The sequence below is a fragment of the Bos mutus genome, chromosome 7 (assembly GCF_027580195.1).
Source record: "Bos mutus isolate GX-2022 chromosome 7, NWIPB_WYAK_1.1, whole genome shotgun sequence".
Classification (NCBI taxonomy): domain Eukaryota; kingdom Metazoa; phylum Chordata; class Mammalia; order Artiodactyla; family Bovidae; genus Bos; species Bos mutus.
In genome coordinates this window covers 80,693,002-80,713,600 of record NC_091623.1, presented here as the reverse complement: position 1 = coordinate 80,713,600, position 20,599 = coordinate 80,693,002, and the positions used below count along the sequence as shown (strand labels likewise).

Genomic DNA, 20,599 nt, shown 5'->3' with positions numbered 1-20,599 from the left:
TTAGTCAATATGGGCCTGTTTGCATGCTGTGTACATATATAGATACAAACTTGAAGTAGATAGATGATGTAGAGGAGAAAAAGTCTCCCTCTAATTTCTTTAGGTCTCCAGCTGGGCCTAAAAATTAAACTGACATGAGGCAGACTAACAGGAGAAAAACATACAAATTTTATTTAATTTTTACATGCATATGAGAGCCTTCACTTAAGAAAGAAAACCAGAAGAAGTGACCAGGGCAGGAAGCTTGTATATCTTGTAGACAAAGGCACAATAAGCTTGTAAAACATTGACAAGGCAGAGGGATTGAGCTAGAGCTAATAAATGACAAAGGTGTAACAAGTTTTGTTAACATAGCTTTTTGACCTTAAATTCCTTGTCTCTGGTGATAGGAATTTCTCTCTTCCCTTTCACATAAGAGATTCATCTCCTGCTTTCAGGGAAGAAAGGCAAGTTTTGGGAAGTCAGAACAACCATCCTGCTTCTGCTGTCCTTGAATTCCTTCAGCTTGAGATAGTCAATATACCAAGGCACCATATTTTAGGGTAGTACATCCTGAACCCTATCATTGGACAGATGAAGAGAAGATTCACACTTTCTCAATATAATGTATGTGTCAGCTATAGATTTCCAGAAGAAGGAAACAGTTCTTTTTATCCATTTAATGCTGAACAATAGACAAGCTACAGGCAGAGGGCTTCATGTCATCCCCTCATACACCTCTGAGAACCACCAGCAGGCTTCCCACCTTCCCATGTTCCAGAAGGTCCAAAGTACCCTCTTCTTGGAAAGAAGAGAAGTCTTATAGAAAACCTCTCTCAAGTAATCAAACGAAGATCGTGGGCTTTGGAGTCTTGCTAGCTACATGTTTGATGACTTAAACCACCCCACTATGAGGTACCATTTCACACCAGTCAGAATGGCTGCGATCCAAAAGTCTACAAGCAATAAATGCTGGAGAGGGTGTGGAGAAAAGGGAACTCTCTTACACTGTTGGTGGGAATGCAAACTAGTACAGCCACTGTGGAGAACAGTGTGGAGATTCCTTAAAAAACTGGAAATAGAACTGCCTTATGATCCAGCAATCCCACTGCTGGGCATACACACTGAGGAAACCAGAAGGGAAAGAGACATGTGTACCCCAATGTTCATCGCAGCACTGTTTATAATAGCCAGGACATGGAAGCAACCTAGATGTCCATCAGCAGATGAATGGATAAGAAAGCAGTGGTACATATACACAATGGAGTATTACTCAGCCATTAAAAAGAATACATTTGAATCAGTTCTAATGAGGTGGATGAAACTGGAGCCTATTATACAGAGTGAAGTAAGCCAGAAAGAAAAACACCAATACAGTATACTAACGCATATATATGGAATTTAGAAAGATGCTAACAATAACCCTGTGTACGAGACAGCAAAAGAGACACTGATGTATAGAACAGTATTATGGACTCTGTTGCAGAGGGAGAGGGTGGGAAGATTTGGGAGAATGACATTGAAACATGTATAATATCATATATGAAACGAGTCGCCAGTCCAGGTTCCATGCACGATACTGGATGCTTGGGGCTGGTGCACTGGGACGACCCAGAGGGATGGTATGGGGAGGGAGGAGGGAGGAGGGTTCAGGATGAGGAACACATGTATACCTGTGGCGGATTCATTTTGATATTTGGCAAAACTAATACAATTTGTAAAGTTTAAAAATAAAATTAAATTAAAAAAAAAACCCACCCCTTCTAACTGAGAGACTGAAACCCTTGCAGTCTTAATTTCAAAACATATAAAAATGGGGATAACAATATCTCCTTTGTGGTATCATTGTAATGATTTAGCTCAACTATACAATATTTCAGCACTTGTTCAGTTGCTTGTTAAATGTTATCTCCCTTTCCCCTCAATGCCATTGGATTAGAGTGTCTGAGAGTGAAAGCTGGAAAATCTTTGGCACAAGTCTCATGGCTCTTTCATTCCATGAATGACCACACAGAGGCATGGGGTAATGGCTGAGTCTGGAGAATAAAAAAGTGTTATCAAAGACAAAGGAAAGGGGGAGAGCTGAGTCTGATTCTTATCATTTCTGTTTCCTCTGTCTGGCAGATTTGATGGGGATTTATTTGACAGTTACGGGAGGAAGTTGGGAAGTACCACCTCGCCTAAGATTCGTCACTGCTCTCTCTGTTTCTGTGTCTCCTTCATCTCCAAATATGTGCAGCATATCCCAAGAGTCTCTAATAATGGAGAGGTCCCCAGGAGAGGCCAGGAAGAGACTTATATGTCATTCGGGGGGATAATTTTTTCCTTCTCTCATGCCACATTTGTGATGTAAATGACTGACAAACACCAAAGTGAAGTGCATTTATTTTCACCAAACCTCTTTTTTTTCCATTTTGGTTGTCCTGCTGAATTTTAGCTCTTCATTTCCTTTTAATTCATCTATTTTTTAGAACTTCTTAACTTTGTCCATTTTTCTCCATTTCACCTTACACACTGAGGACAGACAATTCTCTTAACATATAAGCCACATTACATCTTTCTCCACTCATGTTCATTGCATTATCACTTCCTGGATGCCTTTGAAGACTTTTTAATCATCAAATGCCAAATCTCATTTTCAAATTCTTCCCCATAGGGATTATCCTTGAGCAATATGCTCTAACTTTTGACAACTGTAGTTCCTGAAACACCATGTACTTCAAACTCTTATATGTTTTCACACATTGTCCCTTTAGTTTGCAATCTTTTCCACTTTGTTCAGCCTGCCTAACATTTGCAGAACAATCCATGCTGCAATTATTCAAACATGCCCTACGTCCCTGCCAGTTCAAATTAGAATTCCATTCATCCCTTCCTGTTGTTTCTATAGCACACTATTTGGGCTTCTATGAAGAATACGTTAACATCTGCCCTGTCTGGAAAAAAAAAAAAGGTTGTTGTGGTATAGTGGAAATGACACATGACTTGATATCAGAAATTACTGATATATCCTGGTAAACATTTCACAACATATACATGTGTTAAATCATCATTTGTACACTGTAGTTTCATCATTTTATAGCAGAAGTGACCTTGAAAATCTTTTATCATCTCTCAGCTATATAATTTCTAATTTTTTAAAGTATAGAACAGCCATTAGGTACAGTATTTGTTCAAGGGGTTTATCAACTTTTTAATCGGCACCCACTGTAGTCCCTCTTCTATGTTATTATTTTCTTAAGGCCAAGAGTGCTATCTCATATAGGCTTCCCATAAAGTCTGACTGACCTTAAAAGAGGGAAACACTTTTCATCATGGCATACGTGAATTCAACTCTTTGAGCACAACTGTTTCACTTCACCTTCATCACCACAGAAGACATACCAATGGCCAACAGCTGCCTGGAAATGTTCAACATCACTAGTTGTCAGTGAAGTGCAGATCAAAATCACAGTGAGTTATATCATCTCACACCTATTAAAATGGCATGGCTGTTATAAAAAATATATAGTGTGTGTGTGTATGTTGTTTTATAGCTGAGTCATATCTGACTCTTTGTGACCCCATGGACTGTAGCCCTCCAGGCTTCTCAGTCTGTGGGGATTCTTCAGGCAAGAATACTGGAGTATGCTGTCATGCCCTCCTCCAGGGGATCTTTCCAATCCAAGGATCAAACCAGGTCTCTCGCAATGCAGGCAAATTCTTTACCCTCTGAACCACCAGGGAAGCCCAAGAATATTGGAATGGGTAGCCTGTCCCTTCTCCAGTGGATTGTCCCAACCCAGGAATTGAACTGGGGTCTCCTGCATTGCAGGTGGATTTGTTACCAGCTGAGCTACCAGGGAAGCCAATATATATATACATATATATATATATGTATGTATATATGCAGATATTGGCAATGGTGTGGAGAAATTAGAAACTTTGTGCATTGTTGGTATGTAGGCAAATTATGCACGCACTGTGGAAAACAGTATGATGACTTCTCAAAAAATTAAAAACAAACTAGTTATTTCTGAGTATACATATATTCTTTTACTTCTGAATATATGTCCAAAGAAATCAAAATCAGGGTCTCAAAGAGATATCTGCCTTCCCATCTTTACTGCAGCATTATTCACAATAAATAAGATATGGAAACAACACAAATCCATTCACAGATGAATAAAGAAAATGTGGCATGTAGCATATACATACTATCTAAAATTATTTAGCCATAGAAAGAAAGTATTCTACCTTTTACAACAACATGGATGAATCTTGAGTATATTATGCTTAAGTAAAATAATCCAGTCACAGAAGAACGAATACTGCACGACTTCAATTATATGTGAAACTGAAAATAATTGTAGCATGGAAGCATATAAACTACCGTATGTCAAATAGATAGCAAATGAAAATTTGCTTTATGACTCAAGGCTCTATCTGGGGCTCTGTAACAACCTAGAGGGGTGGGAAAGGGCGGGAGGTAGGAGAGTGGTTCAAGAAGGAGGGGGCATATGTACACCTATGGCTACTTCATTTATGGCAGATATCAAACCAATATTGTGAAGCAATTATTCTTCAATGAAAACTAAGCAAGTTTTAATTTTTTTAAAAAAAGAAAATAGTTGAACTCATAGAAGCAGAAAGTAGAGTGGTTGTTGCAAAGGGCTGGGGAGAAAGGGAAAGGGAGAATTGCTGCTCAATAATATCATGTTTCTGTTATACCATATAAATTAGTTCCAGAATATGCAGCACAACATAGTTCCTATAGTTAATAATAAGTTATTGTGCATGTTAAAATATATTAAGATCTCATGTTAAGTGTTCTTAACTCAGACACAAAACACATACACACAGGCAAAACAAAGAAACTAGAGGTGATGATTCAGTCAGTTCAGTCGCTCAGTTGTGTCCAACTTTTTGTGACCCATGGACTGCAGAATGCCAGGCCTCCCTGTCCATCACTAATTGCTGCAGCTTGCTCAAACTCATGTCCATTGAGTCAGTGATGCCATCCAACCATCTCATCCTCTGTTATCCCCTTCTCCTCTTGCCTTCAGTCTTTTTTTTTTCTTTTTTTATTTATTTTTTTTTACTTTACAATATTGTATTGGTTTTGCCATACATCAACATGCATCCGCCATGGGTGTACACGTGTTCCCCATCCTGAACCTCCCTCCCACCTCCCTCCCCATACCATCCCTCTGGGTCATCCCAGTGCACCAGCCCCAAGCTTCCTGTATCCTGCATTGAACCTGGACTGGCGATTCATTTCTTATATGATATTATACATGTTTTAATGCCATTCTCCCAAATCATCCCCCACTCCCTCTCCCACAGAGTCCAAAAGACTGTTCTATACATCTGTGTCTCTTTTGCTGTCTCGCATACATCAGGGTCTTTTCAAATGAGTCAGTTCTCTGCATCAGTTGGGCAAAGTATTGGAGTTTCAGCTTCACCATCAGTCCTTCCAGTCAATCAATATTCAGGACTGATTTCCTTTAGGATTGACTTGTTGGATCTCCTTGCAGTCCAAGGGACTGTCAAGAGTCTTCTCCAACACCACAGTTCAAAAGCATCGATTCTCCAACTCTAACATCCATACATGACTACTGGAAAAACCTTAGCTTTGACTAGGAGGACCTTTGTTGGCAAGGTAATGTCTCTTCTTCTTAATATGCTGTCTACGTTGTTCATAATTTTTCTTCCAAGGGGCAAGCGTCTTTTAATTTCATGGCTGCAGTCACCATCTGCAGTGATTTTGGAGCCCAAAAAAACTAGTCTCTCATTGTTTCCATTGTTTCCCCATCAGTTTGTCACGAAGTGATGGGACCAGATGCCATGATCTTCGTTTTCTGAAGGTTGAGTTTTAAGCCAGCTTTTTCACTCTCCTCTATTTCACTCTTAATTATCTCCACTAATTAAGATATTAGTACCTTAACTGTGGTGATGATATCACAGAAGTGTAAATATGTATCAATTTAAAAATACATACTTTAAATATATGAATTTTGCATAACAACTATATCTCAATAACACTTAGAGAAAAAAACCGAGGACAAGCAGTTATAAAATGTGGAGTGGCCAAGAGGTAACCCTATTAACCTCATGTCCTCTGCCCTCCTCATCCCATTACACACCATACTCTGACTCTCCTTGGGGCCTTTACACATGGTCTCTCTGTCTGGAAGCTAATCCCACAGATTTTTGCCTAATCTTCTTATTCCCAAATACCCATGTCACTCTAATATTAGCTCTCCATGACATCATACCCCTCCCTTTGCTATATTTCATTCATAGTTGTTATAACTCCCTGAAGTGCACAATTTGTATCATTGTAACCCATTTCTCCTGCTAGAACAAGTTCCATGAGGTAGAATTTTTTTTTCCATCTTGTTCTCAATCATATCAGCAGTACATTGAATGGGGTTCGTTGTGAACTAAATAATTTCTATAAGTAATTCACTGAGGCAAAATGCACTGTAACTCAAGAATCTGAAAATAAAGTTGATTTCAGTACTAATGGAATTAAATAATAGGTATCATTCATTAATCAGCTACTATGTTCCTGCTAAAAAGAGTTGGACACAACTGAGAGACTAAACTGAACTGATGTTCCTGCTAACATATATGAAAAGTGAAAGTTGCTCAGTCATGTCCGACTCTTTGAGACCCCATGAACTGTACAGTCCATGGAATTCTCCAGGAAAGAATAATGGAGCGGGTAGCCTTTCACTTCTCCATGGGATCTTCCCAGCCCAGGGATTGAACCCAGGTCTCTTGCGTTGCAGGTGAATTCTTTACCAGCTGATCCACAAGGGAAGTCCAAGAATACTGGAGTGGGTAGCCTATCCCTTTTCCAGGGGATCTTCCCCACCCAGGAATCAAAACTGGAGTTTCCTGCATTGGAGGCAGATTCTTTACCAACTGAGCTATCAGGGAAGCCCACTAACACATATACATTGTTTCATTTTATTGTCACAACTAAATCTAGTTGTGACTAAAACTTAATCTGGCAATATTATTACCCTCACAGTGCACATACAGTTATGCAATCATAGAAACCAAGGAGCTTATCCAGGATCACAAGAAAAACAGGACAATTATCAAATATAAGCTTAATCTAGCTTCATGATTTTTCAGGTGAATTATTTATTAGAAATTATTCTTTCCTCCTTTATCCAGTTGTATGAACTGCAAACAGTGCTGCTAACCTGCCTTCTGAAGTTCACCAAGACAAAGAATACTCTAGACAGAAATTACCCGTATTTTACTTACTGGAAATAAAATAATCTCCCATCACCAATTTATAAATGTATTCAAAAATCCAACACTTTTATATATAGTATTGCATTTTTCCAATGAAACCATACATAAGGATAAAAATAACCACTTGGTATGGAAAAATAATGAGATAATCTTATGAACTTCTGAATAGTGTATAGAGCAGAGAGCAAGCCTGAGATAATTATTAGTCCCTACTATAAATGAAAGTTGAATACTTCACTCAGTCCTGTGAGTTCCTTGAGTACTATAGAATCTGGTTGCCTTGAAGTTTGTGGGCATTCAGGAGGACCTAGAATATTCTCTTACTGTGGAGGCATCATTCACAGATGACAACCATGAGAAATCCTAAGACAACATTTGTCTACTTCCTCTTCACATCTTCCTGGACTTTGGCACCCCACTCCAGTACTCTTGCCTGGAAAATCCTATGGACGGAGGAGCCTGGTGGGCTGCAGTCCAAGGGGTCACTGAGAGTTGGACATGACCAAGTGACTTCCTACTTTCACTTTACATTTTCATGCATTGGAGAAGGAAATGGCAACCCACTCCAGTGATCTTGCCTGGAGAATCCCAGGGAAGGGGGAGCCTGGTGGGCTGCCGTCTATGGGGTCTCACAGAGTCGGATACGACTGAAGCGACTTAGCAGCAGCAGTAGCAGCAGAAATCTAGCTGATAGGCTTCTCCAGAAGATGGGACTAGGATCCTAAGCAGAGAGCAATGGCTAGAGAGTAGAATATGTGTGTGTGTGTGTTAATTGCTCAGTTGTGTCTGACTCTTTGCGATCCCATGAAGAGAATAAAAAGGGGGTTTTGCAATGACAAGTGTAAGAAAACCAAGACACTTTCATCTCTCTGAGTCTAACTGGCTTCATTTACAACATGGTTGAACTGAATCAGCATCTTCATGATGCTTTCATGTTTGTAAAGTAAGCAAAATTAATGGCTGTTTTGAAAGAGACCACCAACCTTATCAGAACATGGTAACAGATAAAATTGGATATTTCAAAAATCAATACAGAAAGGAAGACAGCTAAAAATGGAAAGCTCCTTTTAAGTCTCAGTAATCTGAAGAGGAAAATTGTACCCTCTGCCCTCCTCCAATGAGTGCACGTGCTTCTTCATACTAGCCAGAAAACATTTATTGAGAGCCTTCTTTCTGCAGATCATTAGCAAGAATTTCAGGGATTTTCAGAGTTTAAGAGTACTATCCTCATGGTCAGAGAATACATTATCTAAAAGTCTTACACCCATATAACCATGACAGAGCAAGATGCGTTTAGTGTCATCAGTGTGTATGAACCATTTACAAGTCATTGAATAGTGAAAGAATAATTTCTGGCAAAGACCAGGAAGATGTAATATCTGGCCACAGCACTGTAGAATGAATATTATGGTTTGACAAATAAGAAATGGTTGAAAATGAACCTTGGAGCAAGCATTCTGACAGCCAAGGCACACTTGAACTCAAATGGGCCAAGAGACCAAACTGACAAAATCCATACAACATATTTATGACAGAAAGGGGGAAAAAAGATATATTTAACTAAGTACACATTCTTTAGATTTCTATTTTGTTCTACATTCTAGACAGTTATAGGGGCTGTAAAGATACATTCAAAGTAAAAATTGCTTTGGAGAGACTCCATTAGTAAGTAGAAATTACTTAATTAGAGGCTGGTTGCTAAGCAAGACAGTGAGGCAATGCCCAAAGGGAGAAGAGAACAAGGAGGGAGTGATTAAAACAATATATAGGACTTTAAATTCTAAAACAAATGTTCCACAGTTTAGATGTTAGCTAGTGGGAAATGGATATATTCATTGGAACACAGGAGCAATATGTTGAGTGTTGGAAGGCCAGATCAATCTACCTGTATTACAGATCACATCCAAATGGCCACCAACTACTCTCTGGAAAAGACCCTGATGCCGGGGAAAATTGAAGGCAAGAGGAAAAGAGGGCAACAGAGGATGAGATGGTTGGATGGTTCATCAACTCAATGGATGTGAGTCTGAGCAAACTCCAGGAGACAGTGAAGGACAGGGAAGTCTGGCATGCTGCAGTGAATGGGGTCACAAAGAGTCAGACACAACTTAGAGACTGAAAAACAACAATCATTAACTATCAGGGAAATACAAATCAATCAAAACCACAATGAGATATCACCTCATTAGTATGGCTATTATCAAGAAAAACAAGAGAAAAAAGAAAAAATAATCTTTATCCATTGATCTATTGCTCAATACTTAGGTTATTTTTATGTCTTGGCTGTTGTAAATAATGCTACAACAAACATAGGAGGATCCTATTTTCATTTCTTTTGCATATGTACCAATAAGCAAGAATGCTAGATCATATGATTGTTGCATTTTTTAATTATTTAAATTGTTTTCCACAGTGACTGAACCACCAGCAGTATACAAGTCTTTCTTTTTCTCTACACCCTTGCCAACTCTTGATATATCTTGTTTGGAAACAATCTAAGACCACAGATGAATGGATAAAAAAGTTGTGTCTTTTAAAGCAATTATATTTCAATAAAGAATAAAATAAAAGTCATTCCAACAACAACAAAAAAATGTCTATATATCTTAGGCAAAGAAAAAATTATTTACCTATAAGAGGGAAGTGTTTGATGAGGATAGGGATAAAAAATCACCCACAGTGTGGAGAAAAGGGAACCCTCTTACACTGTTGGTGGGAATGCAAACTAGTACAGCCACTATGGAGAACAGTGTGGAGATTCTTTAAAAAACTGGAAATAGAACTGCCTTATGATCCAGAATCCCACTGCTGGGCATACACACTGAGGAAACCAGAAGGGAAAGAGACACATGTACCCCAATGTTCATCACAGCACTGTTTATAATAGCCAGGACATGGAAGCAACCTAGATGTCCATCAGCAGATGAATGGATAAGAAAGCTATGGTGCATATACACAATGGAGTATTACTCAGCCACTAAAAAGAATACATTTGAATCAGTTCTAATGAGGTGGATGAAACTGGAGCCTATTATACAGAGTGAAGTAAGCCGGAAGGAAAAACACCAATACAGTATACTAACGCATATATATGGAATTTAGAAAGATGCTAACAATAACCCTGTATACGAGACAGCAAAAGAGACACTGATGTATAGAACAGTCTTATGAACTCTGTGGGAGAGGAAGAGGGTGGGAAGATCTGGGAGAATGACATTGAAACATGTATAATATCATGTATGAAACGAGTCACCAGTCCAGGTTCGATGCACGATACTGGATGCTTGGGGCTGGTGTACTGGGACGACCCAGAGGGATGGTATGGGAAGGGAGAAGGGAGGAGGGTTCAGGATGAGGAACACATGTATACCTGTGGCAGATTCATTTCAATATTTGGCAAAACCAATACAATATTGTAAAGTTTAAAAATAAAATAAAATTTTAAAAAACTCATAAAAAATAATAAATAAAATGAAAACAAACAAAAAAATCACCCACAAAAGGCACTACTTAAATTAAAAACACTTGAGTGAATTATTTTGCTTCCACAATTTGTAAAAACCTGAGTGTTTATTTTCACACTGATCCCATGAAGTCAATGAATGGCAAGATAAGCCCTCTACCCAGATGAAGAAAGAGTTGTAGGAAGATTCAAGTGATCACAGACCCAGGTTGCTGGATAAAAGACAGGATGCACAGTTAAATTTGAATTTCAGATAAACAACTTTTTCAGTTTAAGAATGACCCATGCACAGAGCATGATCTGTGCAATAGTGCTCCAGATATTGCACGAGGGATACTTATACTGAAAAAAAAAAATGCATGTATTTATGTGAAATTCCGATCTAACTGGCATCTTGTATTTTTATTTTCTAAATCTGGAAACCTACCACAATTCCAAAGTAAGCCAAGAGAAAGTGGATTGGAAGGTTCCTGTATGTTCTTAGGAGATGCTGTCCTTAAGTTCAACCTTCTTAAAGCACAACTGATCCACCATTCCAAATGCACACACCCCACCTCCCTCTTCCTGTCTCTTCTCCCAAGAAGGGCTGTGCCCAGAGTCAGGACTCACCTGATTTCTCTCATGAGATTATTTCCCATCCTCTCACTGTGACTCTGTTTCTCAGATCCTGAGTTTAATTCCACTTGGGGTGTCTTGACCAAAGTAACAGTGGCCAAAAAACGGGACAGGATGTTACATCTGACCACTGATTCATGCTTTCACCAATGACAAGTTGCCAGAGGATGGGCATAGGCATGGTAGAGAAGGCAGGGGAGGGGAAAAGGAAGAGATATGAGTGTGAGTGAGTGTGTGTGTGTGTGTGGTGTGGAAAAATCAGGCTGAAACATGAAAGAATAAATCTAACACTCTGGGTTCATTTTACTTTCAAGAAAATTTCAGGATTTCAGAGTCAGATAGGGCAGGGACTATCCCTATTTCTCACAAATTTTAGATTTCAAGATTCTTAATATTTTGTCCTCTTCCAAACACACAAAAAGAAACCCTCCTATAAGGAAAAGAAATAAAGTTAAAAACAGAACAAACGTCTGTTTGTTCTTCCGTTGATAAAAATAAAATTAAATGTAAATGCCTTTCCTTAGTGATCTGATACTTCAGAAGACAAGACTGCAGAGAAAGAGTAAGAAAAATAGAAAAGACTGGACATTATTCAAGATAAGTAAAAAGAAATTTTTCCTCCTGTTGTTTTTTCAAGACTAACATTACAAGGGGGAAGGTGAAAGGGCCGAACATACAATCTCCACCATCTGGTCCCCCACTTCCTCCCCTACATCACCCATCAGAGCCACAAAGCACAAGCTGGCCACAGTGATAATTTCAAGGCAGCAATGAGCTGACTGCTGACTCTGAGCCATTGTTGCTGGGAGAGTGAAACAGTTTTTTTGTTATAGTTCTCACGCAATAGAGTAGAGAACAAGTAGCCACTTTTCTTCAGTTCTCATCCAACATGAAATTGATCTGCTGAATTCAGAAACTATACACTCATATGTTCCAATTCTTTTTTTCTGAAAGTACCAGGACTGAGGATGTTTTAACTTAGCCATCGGCAGAGCTCAGGAAGTATCAGGCCCTGTATGTGCGTGCAAAGTCGCTTCAGTTGTGTCTGATTCTTTGTGACCCTGTGGACTATAGCCCATCAGGCTTCTCTGTCCATGGGATTCTCCAGGCAAAGATACTGGAGTGGGTTGCCATTTCCTCCTCCAGGGGATCTTCCCAATCCTGGGATCGAGCCCATGTCTCCTGTGGCTCCTGCATCGTAGGCAGATCCTGCATTGAGTCACTGGGAAAGCCCAAATTCTGGTTCAGAAATTTCTAAATTCTAGTTTATGTTTCAGTCACAATTGTGATAAAAATATATCTGCAACAAGATTGTCACACATCCCATTCTGCATTTATGGTTTACCCAACTCATATTTGAGAACACGTGTACTAAAGCCCTGCTTCCCAAACTTTCACATCTATAATAATCATCTGATGATCTTGTAAATGCAGATTCTGATTGTCAAGCTGGGGTCAACAATCTGCCTTTCTAACAAACTCTTGGGTAGATGCCACTCGTGCTGATCCCACCAGGGATTCTCAAAGCATGGTTCCAGACCAAGAGCATCCATGTCACCTGAGAACTTGTTAGAGATACATATTTTGGGGCCCCAGCTCACACCTGCTGAATCAGAGACTCTTGGGATGTGTTCCTCCTACTGCCTGCTGAGATTTGAGAACCAGTGCCATAAACCATTTATTACTCACAAATAAACTCATCAGTCCCTAAATGCTTGAGTAGGTCCCCACTGGGAACCAGACACTCAGTGATGAAGATGTAGTAACACCCAAGGTCTCCAATTTCTTCAGCCTCTTTAAGGTCCCCTCTGCTCACACTAGCATGAGTCTATCAGGAAAAAGATAAGGATTTAAAGGGTAAAGAATCCACCTGCAATGTAGGAGACACAGAAGATGCAGGTTCAATTGAATTCTAGCTATTGTAATCCCCGTCCCTGGGGTTCTCCAGGCAAGAATACTGGAGTGGGCTGCCATTTCCTTCTCCATATATGCATTAGAATACAATATTTATCTTTCTCTTTCTGACTCATTTCACTCTGTATAATAGGTTCAAGGTTCATCTACCTTATCAGAACTGACTCAAATGCGTTCCTTTTATGGCTGAGTAATATTCTATTGTGTATATGAACCACAACTTCGGTATCCATTCATTTGTCGATGGACATCTAGGTTGCTTCCATATTCTAGCTATTGTAAATAGTGCTGCAATGAAACACTGGTTTCGTCAGGGTATATACCTAGGAGTGGGATTGCTGAATCATATGGTGGTTTTATTCCTAGTTTTTTTAAGGACTCTCCATACCATCTTCCATAGTGGCTATATCAATTTACATTCCCACCAACAGTGCAAAAGTGTTCCCTTTTATCCACACCCCCTCCAGCATTTACTGTTTGTAGACTTTTTGGTGATGGCCATTCTGACTGGTTTGAGGTGATATCTCATTGTGGTTTTGATTTGCATTTCTCTAATAATGAGTGATGTTGAGCATCTTTTCATTTGTTTGTTAGCCATCTGTATGTCTTCTTTGGAGAAAAGTCTCTTTAGGTCTTTTCCCCACTTTTCGATTGGGTTGCTTGTTTTTCTAGCATTGAGTTGTATGAGCTACTTGTGTATTTTGGAAATTAATCCTTTGTCAGTTGTTTCATTTGCTATTACTTTCTCCCATTCTAAAGGTTGTCTTTTCACCTTGTTTATAGTTTCCTTTGCTGTGCAAAAGCTTTTAAGTTTAATCAGGTCCCACTTGTTTACTTTTATTTTTATTTCCTTTACTCTAGGAGGTGGATCATAGAAGACCTTGCTCTGATTTATGTCATTGAGTGTTCTGCCTATATTTTCCTCTAAGAGTTTTATAGTTTCTGGTCTTACATTTAGGTCTTTAATCCATTTTGAGTTTATCTTTGTGTATGGTGTTAGGAAGTGTTCTAATTTCATTCTTTTACATGTAGCTGTCCAGTTTTCCCAGCACCATTTATTGAAGAAGCTATCATTGCCCCATTGTATATTCTTGCCTCCTTTGTCAAAAATAAGGTACCTATAGGTGCATGGATTTTTTTCTGAGTTTTCTATCTTATTCCATTGGTCTATACTTGTGTTTTTGTGCCCATACCATACTGTCTTGATGACTAGCTTTGTAGTATAATTTGAAGTCAGGAAGGTTGATTCCTCCACCTGGATTCTTCTTTCTGAAGACTGCTTTGGCTGCTCGTATATTTGTATTTACATATGTATTTTGAAATTTTTGTTCTAGCTCTGTGAAAAATTTCATTAGTAATTTGATAGGGATTGCATTGACTCTATAGATTGCCTTTGGTAGTATAGTCATTTTCACAATATTGATTCTTCCTACCGAGGAACATGGACTATCTCTCCATCTATTTATGTCATATTTGATTTCTTTCTTCAGTATCTTGTAATTTTCTGTGTAAAGTTCTTTTGTAGATGACTGTTATTATATTTTCATAATATCACCACTAATGATACAAAGTACCCCATTATATAATCATGTAATGATTGTTTTTTGGTCTTCTCTCTCTCTCTCTCTCTCTCTCGGTTACTTCAGTATTTCTATTATAACAATGCTACAATTAGCTAAAAAATTAGCATGTTTTACATAAATAAATCTTTACATTATTGATAATGTTTGTTTAAAATTTCTAATTTTAACTGGAAATTTCCCTCCACAAAAATAGTGATATTTGTAACATTAAATTACATCAGCCATCCGTGTGGGAGATTTGTTATCAGTTACTTCCGTAAAGCTTGGAGCTAGACCACGCATGTGAGGTGAAAGAAGATTCTTATCTGTTAACAGCTAGTTTCTGCTTATTTGTAGATAATACTGGAACCAAAATGGATCCTTACCCAAGCCCTGGGCAAGGAAACTGACTCTCAAATCTAACTCAATTACTTTATGTGGAAGGACAGACCAATAAGATAAAAATTTACTACTGGAAAAGTTAACAGGTCAACAAACCAGATACTTGGTTTAAAATGTTTTTAATGTCATTACTTGACTAGATTTAAATTTTGTTATATTTATTATATGGAACAAAGTTATCTCAAGTTTGAGAAAAGGTAAAATAATGATTGTATAGGAAATCACAGTATGCCACTTTGGTGTAATGAAGACATTTTATAATCAATAAATGCAGGAAAAAGCTTTCTTTGAGCTCCCCTTATCTACTTAAACACAAAGAAAGAATTTCTTCAAAGAAAGAATTCAATTGTAGTAAATCCCTTCCCTGGGAGTTTTATCACAGGGAAGATTGAATCATCACAGGAAAGGAGATAGGAAGTCACCATCACATTCAAACAGATATCATCATCATCTACCATACCCCCCATTATTCTCCTAAGAACCTAAAATTCATTTGCTGTCTGGTAAGTCTATACCCCAACCAGTAATGCTGAAGAAGCTGAAGTTGAATGGTTCTATGAAGATCTCCAAAGATGGAGAAGCTCTATAGAGTCAGCAAAACCAAGACCGGGAGCTGACTGTGGCTCAGATCATGAACTCCTTATTGCCAAATTCAGAATCAAACTGAAGAAAGTAGGGAAAACCACTAGACCATTCATGTATGACCTAAATCAAATCCCTTATGATTATACAGTGGAAGTGAGAAATAGATTTAAGGGACTAGATCTGATAGACAGAGTGCCTGATGAACTATGGATGGAAGTTTGTGATATTGTACAGGAGACAGAGATCAAGACCATCCCCATGGAAAGGAAATGCCAAAAAAAGCAAAATGGCTGTCTGGGGAGGCCTTACAAATAGCTGTGAAAAGAAGAGAAGTAAAAAGCAAAGGAGAAAAGGAAAGATATAGGCATCTGAATGCAGAGTTCCAAAGAATAGCAAGGAGAGATAAGAAAGCCTTCCTCAGTGATCAATGCAAAGAAATAGAGGAAAACAACAGAATGGGAAAGACTAGAGATCTCTTCAAGAAAATTAGAGATACCAAGGGGACATTTCATGCAAAGATGGGCTCGATAAAGAACAGAAATGGTATGGACCTAACAGAAGCAGAAGATAATAAGAAGAGGTGGCAAGAATACACAGAAGAACTGTACAAAATAGATCTTCACGACCAATATAATCATGATGGTGTGATCACTCACCTAGAGGCAGACATCCTGTAACGTGAAGTCAAGTAGGCCTTAGAAAGCATCACTACAAACAAAGCTAGTGGAGGTGATGGAATTCCAGTTGAGCTAATCCAAATCCTGAAAGATGATGCTGTGAAAGTGCTGCACTCAATATGCCAGCAAATTTGGAAAACTCAGCAGTGGCCACAGGACTGGAAAAGGTCAGTTTTCATTCCAATCCCAAAGAAAGGCAATGCCAAAGAATGCTCAAACTACTGCACAATTGCACTCATCTCACACGCTAGTAAAGTAATGCTCAAAATTCTCCAAGCCAGGCTTCAGCAATATGTGAACCATGAACTTCCAGATGTTCAAGCTGATTTTAGTAAAGGCAGGGAAACAAGAGATCAAATTGCCAACATGCACTGGATTATGGAAAAAGGAAGAGAGCTCCAGTAAAACATCTATTTCTGCTTTATTGACTATGCCAAAGCCTTGGACTGTGTGGATCACAATAAACTGTGGGAAATTCTGAAAGAGATGGAAATACCAGACCACCTGACCTGCCTCTTAAGAAACCTGTGTGCAGGTCAGGAAGCAACAGTTAGAACTGGACATGGAACAACAGACTGGTTCCAAATAGGAAAAGGAATACGTCAAGGCTGTATATTGTCACCCTGTTTATTTAACTTCTATGCAGAGTACATCATGAGAAACACTGGGCTGGAAGAAGCACAAGCTGGAATCAAGATTGCTAGGAGAAATATCAATAACCTCAGATATGCAGATGACACCACCCTAATGGCAGAAAGTGAAGAACTAAAGAGCCTCTTGATGAAAGTGAAAGAGGAGAGTGAAAAAAGTTGGCTTAAAACTCAACATTCATAAAAAGAAGATCATGGCATCCGGTCCCATCACTTCATGGCAAATAGATGGGGAAACAGTGTCAGACTTTATTTTGGGGGGCTCCAAAATCACTGCAGATGGTGATTGCAGCCATGAAATTAAAAAACGCTTACTCCTTGGAAGGAAAGTTATGACCAACCTAGACAGCATATTCAAAAGCAGAAACATTACTTTGCCAACAAAGGTCCTAGTCAAGGCTATGGTTTTGCCACTGGTCATGTATGGATGTGAAAGTTGGACTGTGAAGAAAGCTGAGCGCTGAAGAATGATGCTTTTGAACTGTAGTGTTGGAGAAGACTCTTGAGAGTCCCTTGGACTGCAAGGAGATCCAACCAGTCCATTCTAAAGGAGATCGGTCCTGGGTGTTCATTGGAAGGACTGATGCTAAAGCTGAAATGCCAATACTTTGGCGAAGAGCTGACTCATTGGAGAAGACTCTGATGCTGGGAGGGATTGGGGGCAGGAGGAGAAGGGGATGACAGAGGATGAGATGGCTGGATGGCATCACCGACTTGATGGATGTGAATTTGAGTGAACTCTGGGAGTTGGTGATGGACAGGGAGGCCTGGCATGCTGCAATTCATGGGGTTGCAAAAAGTAGGACACGACTGAGTGATTGAACTGAACTGACTGAAGTAGTGTTTGTTCTCTCCCTTTATGTATGCTCTCATATCTCACTTTTCCTTTGAATATTCACTTTCCAAAAAATGCCCCCCATGGATATAAAATTAAAATTTAATAAATTTGCATATCTTTCCTTCTCTCAATCTATTGTCAGTTTATAGGGCCTCAGTCACTAAGCTTAAGTAGAAAGAGACAGATGGAAAGATTTCCTCCCTTATGATGGTGATGATGATGATAATTTCAAGAAAGCTATAATTATCTTAACTGATCCTCATCTGAAACTTGTAGGAAGTTTACCTTTGTTGCTACAACATATTTTCAATAATAGAAGGAAAATTTCCCTTTATGACATCATTTGCCTAAATATCTATATTACAGTTCAGTTCAGTCACTCAGTCGTGTCCAACCCTTTGCAACCCCAAGAACTGTAGCGCGCCAGGCCTCCCTGTCCATCACCAACTCCCAGAGTTTACTCAAACTCATGTCCATTTAGTTGGTGATGCCATCCAACCATCTCATCCTCTGTCGTCCCCTTCTTCTCCTGCCTTCAATCTTTCCCAGCATCATGGTCTTTTCAAATGAGTCAGTTCTTCACATCAAGTGGCCAGAGTATTGGAGTTTCAGCTTCAGCACCAGTCCTTCCAATGAACACCCAGGACTGATTTCCTTTAGGATGCACTGGTTGGATCTCCTTGCAGTCCAAGGGACTCTCAAGAGTCTTCTCCAACACCACAGTTCAAAAGCATCGATTCTTCAGCACTCAGCTTTCTTTATAGTCCAACTCTCACATCCATACATAACTACTAGAAACACCAAAACCTTGATTAAATGGACCTTTGTTGGAAAAGTAATGTCTCTGCTTTTTAATATGTTGTCCAGGTTGGTCATAACTTTTCTTCCAAAGAGTAAGCATCTTTTAATTTCATGACTGTACTCACCATCTGCAGTGAATTTGGAGCTCCCCAAAATAAAGTCTGCCACTGTTTCTACTGTTCCCTCATCTATTTGCCATGAAGTCATGGGACTAGATGCCATGACCTTAGTTTTCTGAATGTTGAGCTATAAATTACAACTTATTTACAACTCAGTGTTTTTCCTCCAGTGCTGCTGTCCAGAAATAATCAGGAACACTGAAGGATACAATAGCCAAAGCTAACAGTGTAAGAACTTAAGGAGGTCTTGTTTACATCTCTTTTAGATTCAAGACCTAATTGAAAACATTTTCCTGAACAATGAATGATGTAATTTGGCTTAACAATCTGTGTACAGATCTGTGGTCTCATTCTCTCCATCCAGAATGCAAATATTCAACCTTTCATTAGCATAATCATCATGAGTGCCCTATCACCGACCAGAAAGTATTCCTTCAACAAGTTGCATGGCACATTTTCTCCTAACATAAGGTCCTTTTGTTGTTGTTTATGGTCCTTTACCTAGCAGTTACTAAAATCAGATTTCTTGAATGACCTGACAGGCACTGGCACTAAGAATTAGCAAATATTAGAAGTTCTGATATTTTTACAACCTAGTAAGATTAGAGGTTAAGTTGCAGAAACTGATGTCATGATAGATTGTCAGTTGGCAGAGAAGCAGATGGTTTGGATTGTTTAAAGTAGAAGGTTAAGCATATATAGTTTAATCTTAATTTTAGCATTGTTTCTGGAATAACTATAAAAATCTCTATTATTCAAATGCACTTTGAACCATGCTCAATAACAACTTAAAACATCCTTTCTTATTATGTATTTCTAATTGAGAGACACACCATACTGAAGACAATTATCTGGTTTATAGGTTAAATCCCCCATGTATGAAGCATTTCTCTCTCATTTTGTTTTAAACATGCCAGATGCTTTGTTAGGATTTTTTTTTCTTTTTATCAAGATATAATTTACACATAACATGTAAATCTAAGTTGTATTGATTTGATACATTCATGTATTAAATATAAGTACCACCATACTTAACATTGTTGACATAGTCAGCACATCATATTACATAATTACCATTTCTTTCTTTTTTTTCATGATGAGAACATTTAAGATTTAGAGAGAGAGAGAGAGAGAGAGGCTTCCCAAGTGGTTCAGTGATCAAAAAGCTACTTTCAATGTAGGAGACATGGTTTCAAATCCTAGGCCCAGAAAACCCCCTGGAAAAGGAAAGGCAACCCACTTCAGTATGCTTGCCTGGGAAATCCCATGGACAGAGGAGCCTGGCAGACTACAGTCCATGGGGTAATAGAGTTAGACACAACTTAGTAACTAAACAGCAACATACATATATGTATACTTTTCTCTCTCTCTCTCTTTTCTATTGGAGTACAGCTTTACCCTCCAGGGATTGTTTCATCAATAATAGTATTGTTTTTTCTAATATATCTGTTGATTTTCTAAGTCCATTTTATTTTTATTCTTTGTTCCTGTTCTGCTCCCTTTTGTTTTTATTATTTTTTTTCTTCTTTGTTTTTGGAGTTTGGTTTTAAGCTACAGTGCCTGTTTCAAACAAATTCATATTTTTATAGCATATCTGTTAGCATTCTAAATGTATTACATTTATTACTCTTTTTTGTCATTCTGCTACTTTCTTTTTTTGAATTATAAAGTCTCAGAAGAAGAAGAGAAAGAGTCTGTGAAAATATGTGAAGAGATAATAGTTGAAAATTTCCCTAACAT

At 38.6% G+C, this 20,599-nt stretch overlaps 1 protein-coding gene across 1 annotated transcript in view; it reads right to left on the bottom strand.

Moving 5' to 3' along the window:
- The window catches only part of GCSAML (germinal center associated signaling and motility like), a 56,893-nt gene extending 45,469 nt beyond the window's left edge, over nucleotides 1–11,424 (bottom strand). The window contains exon 1 of the mRNA XM_070374203.1: nucleotides 11,306–11,424. Within this exon, the coding sequence (XP_070230304.1) occupies nucleotides 11,306–11,334 (29 nt within the window). The 5' untranslated portion in view covers nucleotides 11,335–11,424. The remainder of the gene's footprint in view (nucleotides 1–11,305) is intronic.
- Between the last annotated feature and the right edge of the window lie 9,175 nt (nucleotides 11,425–20,599).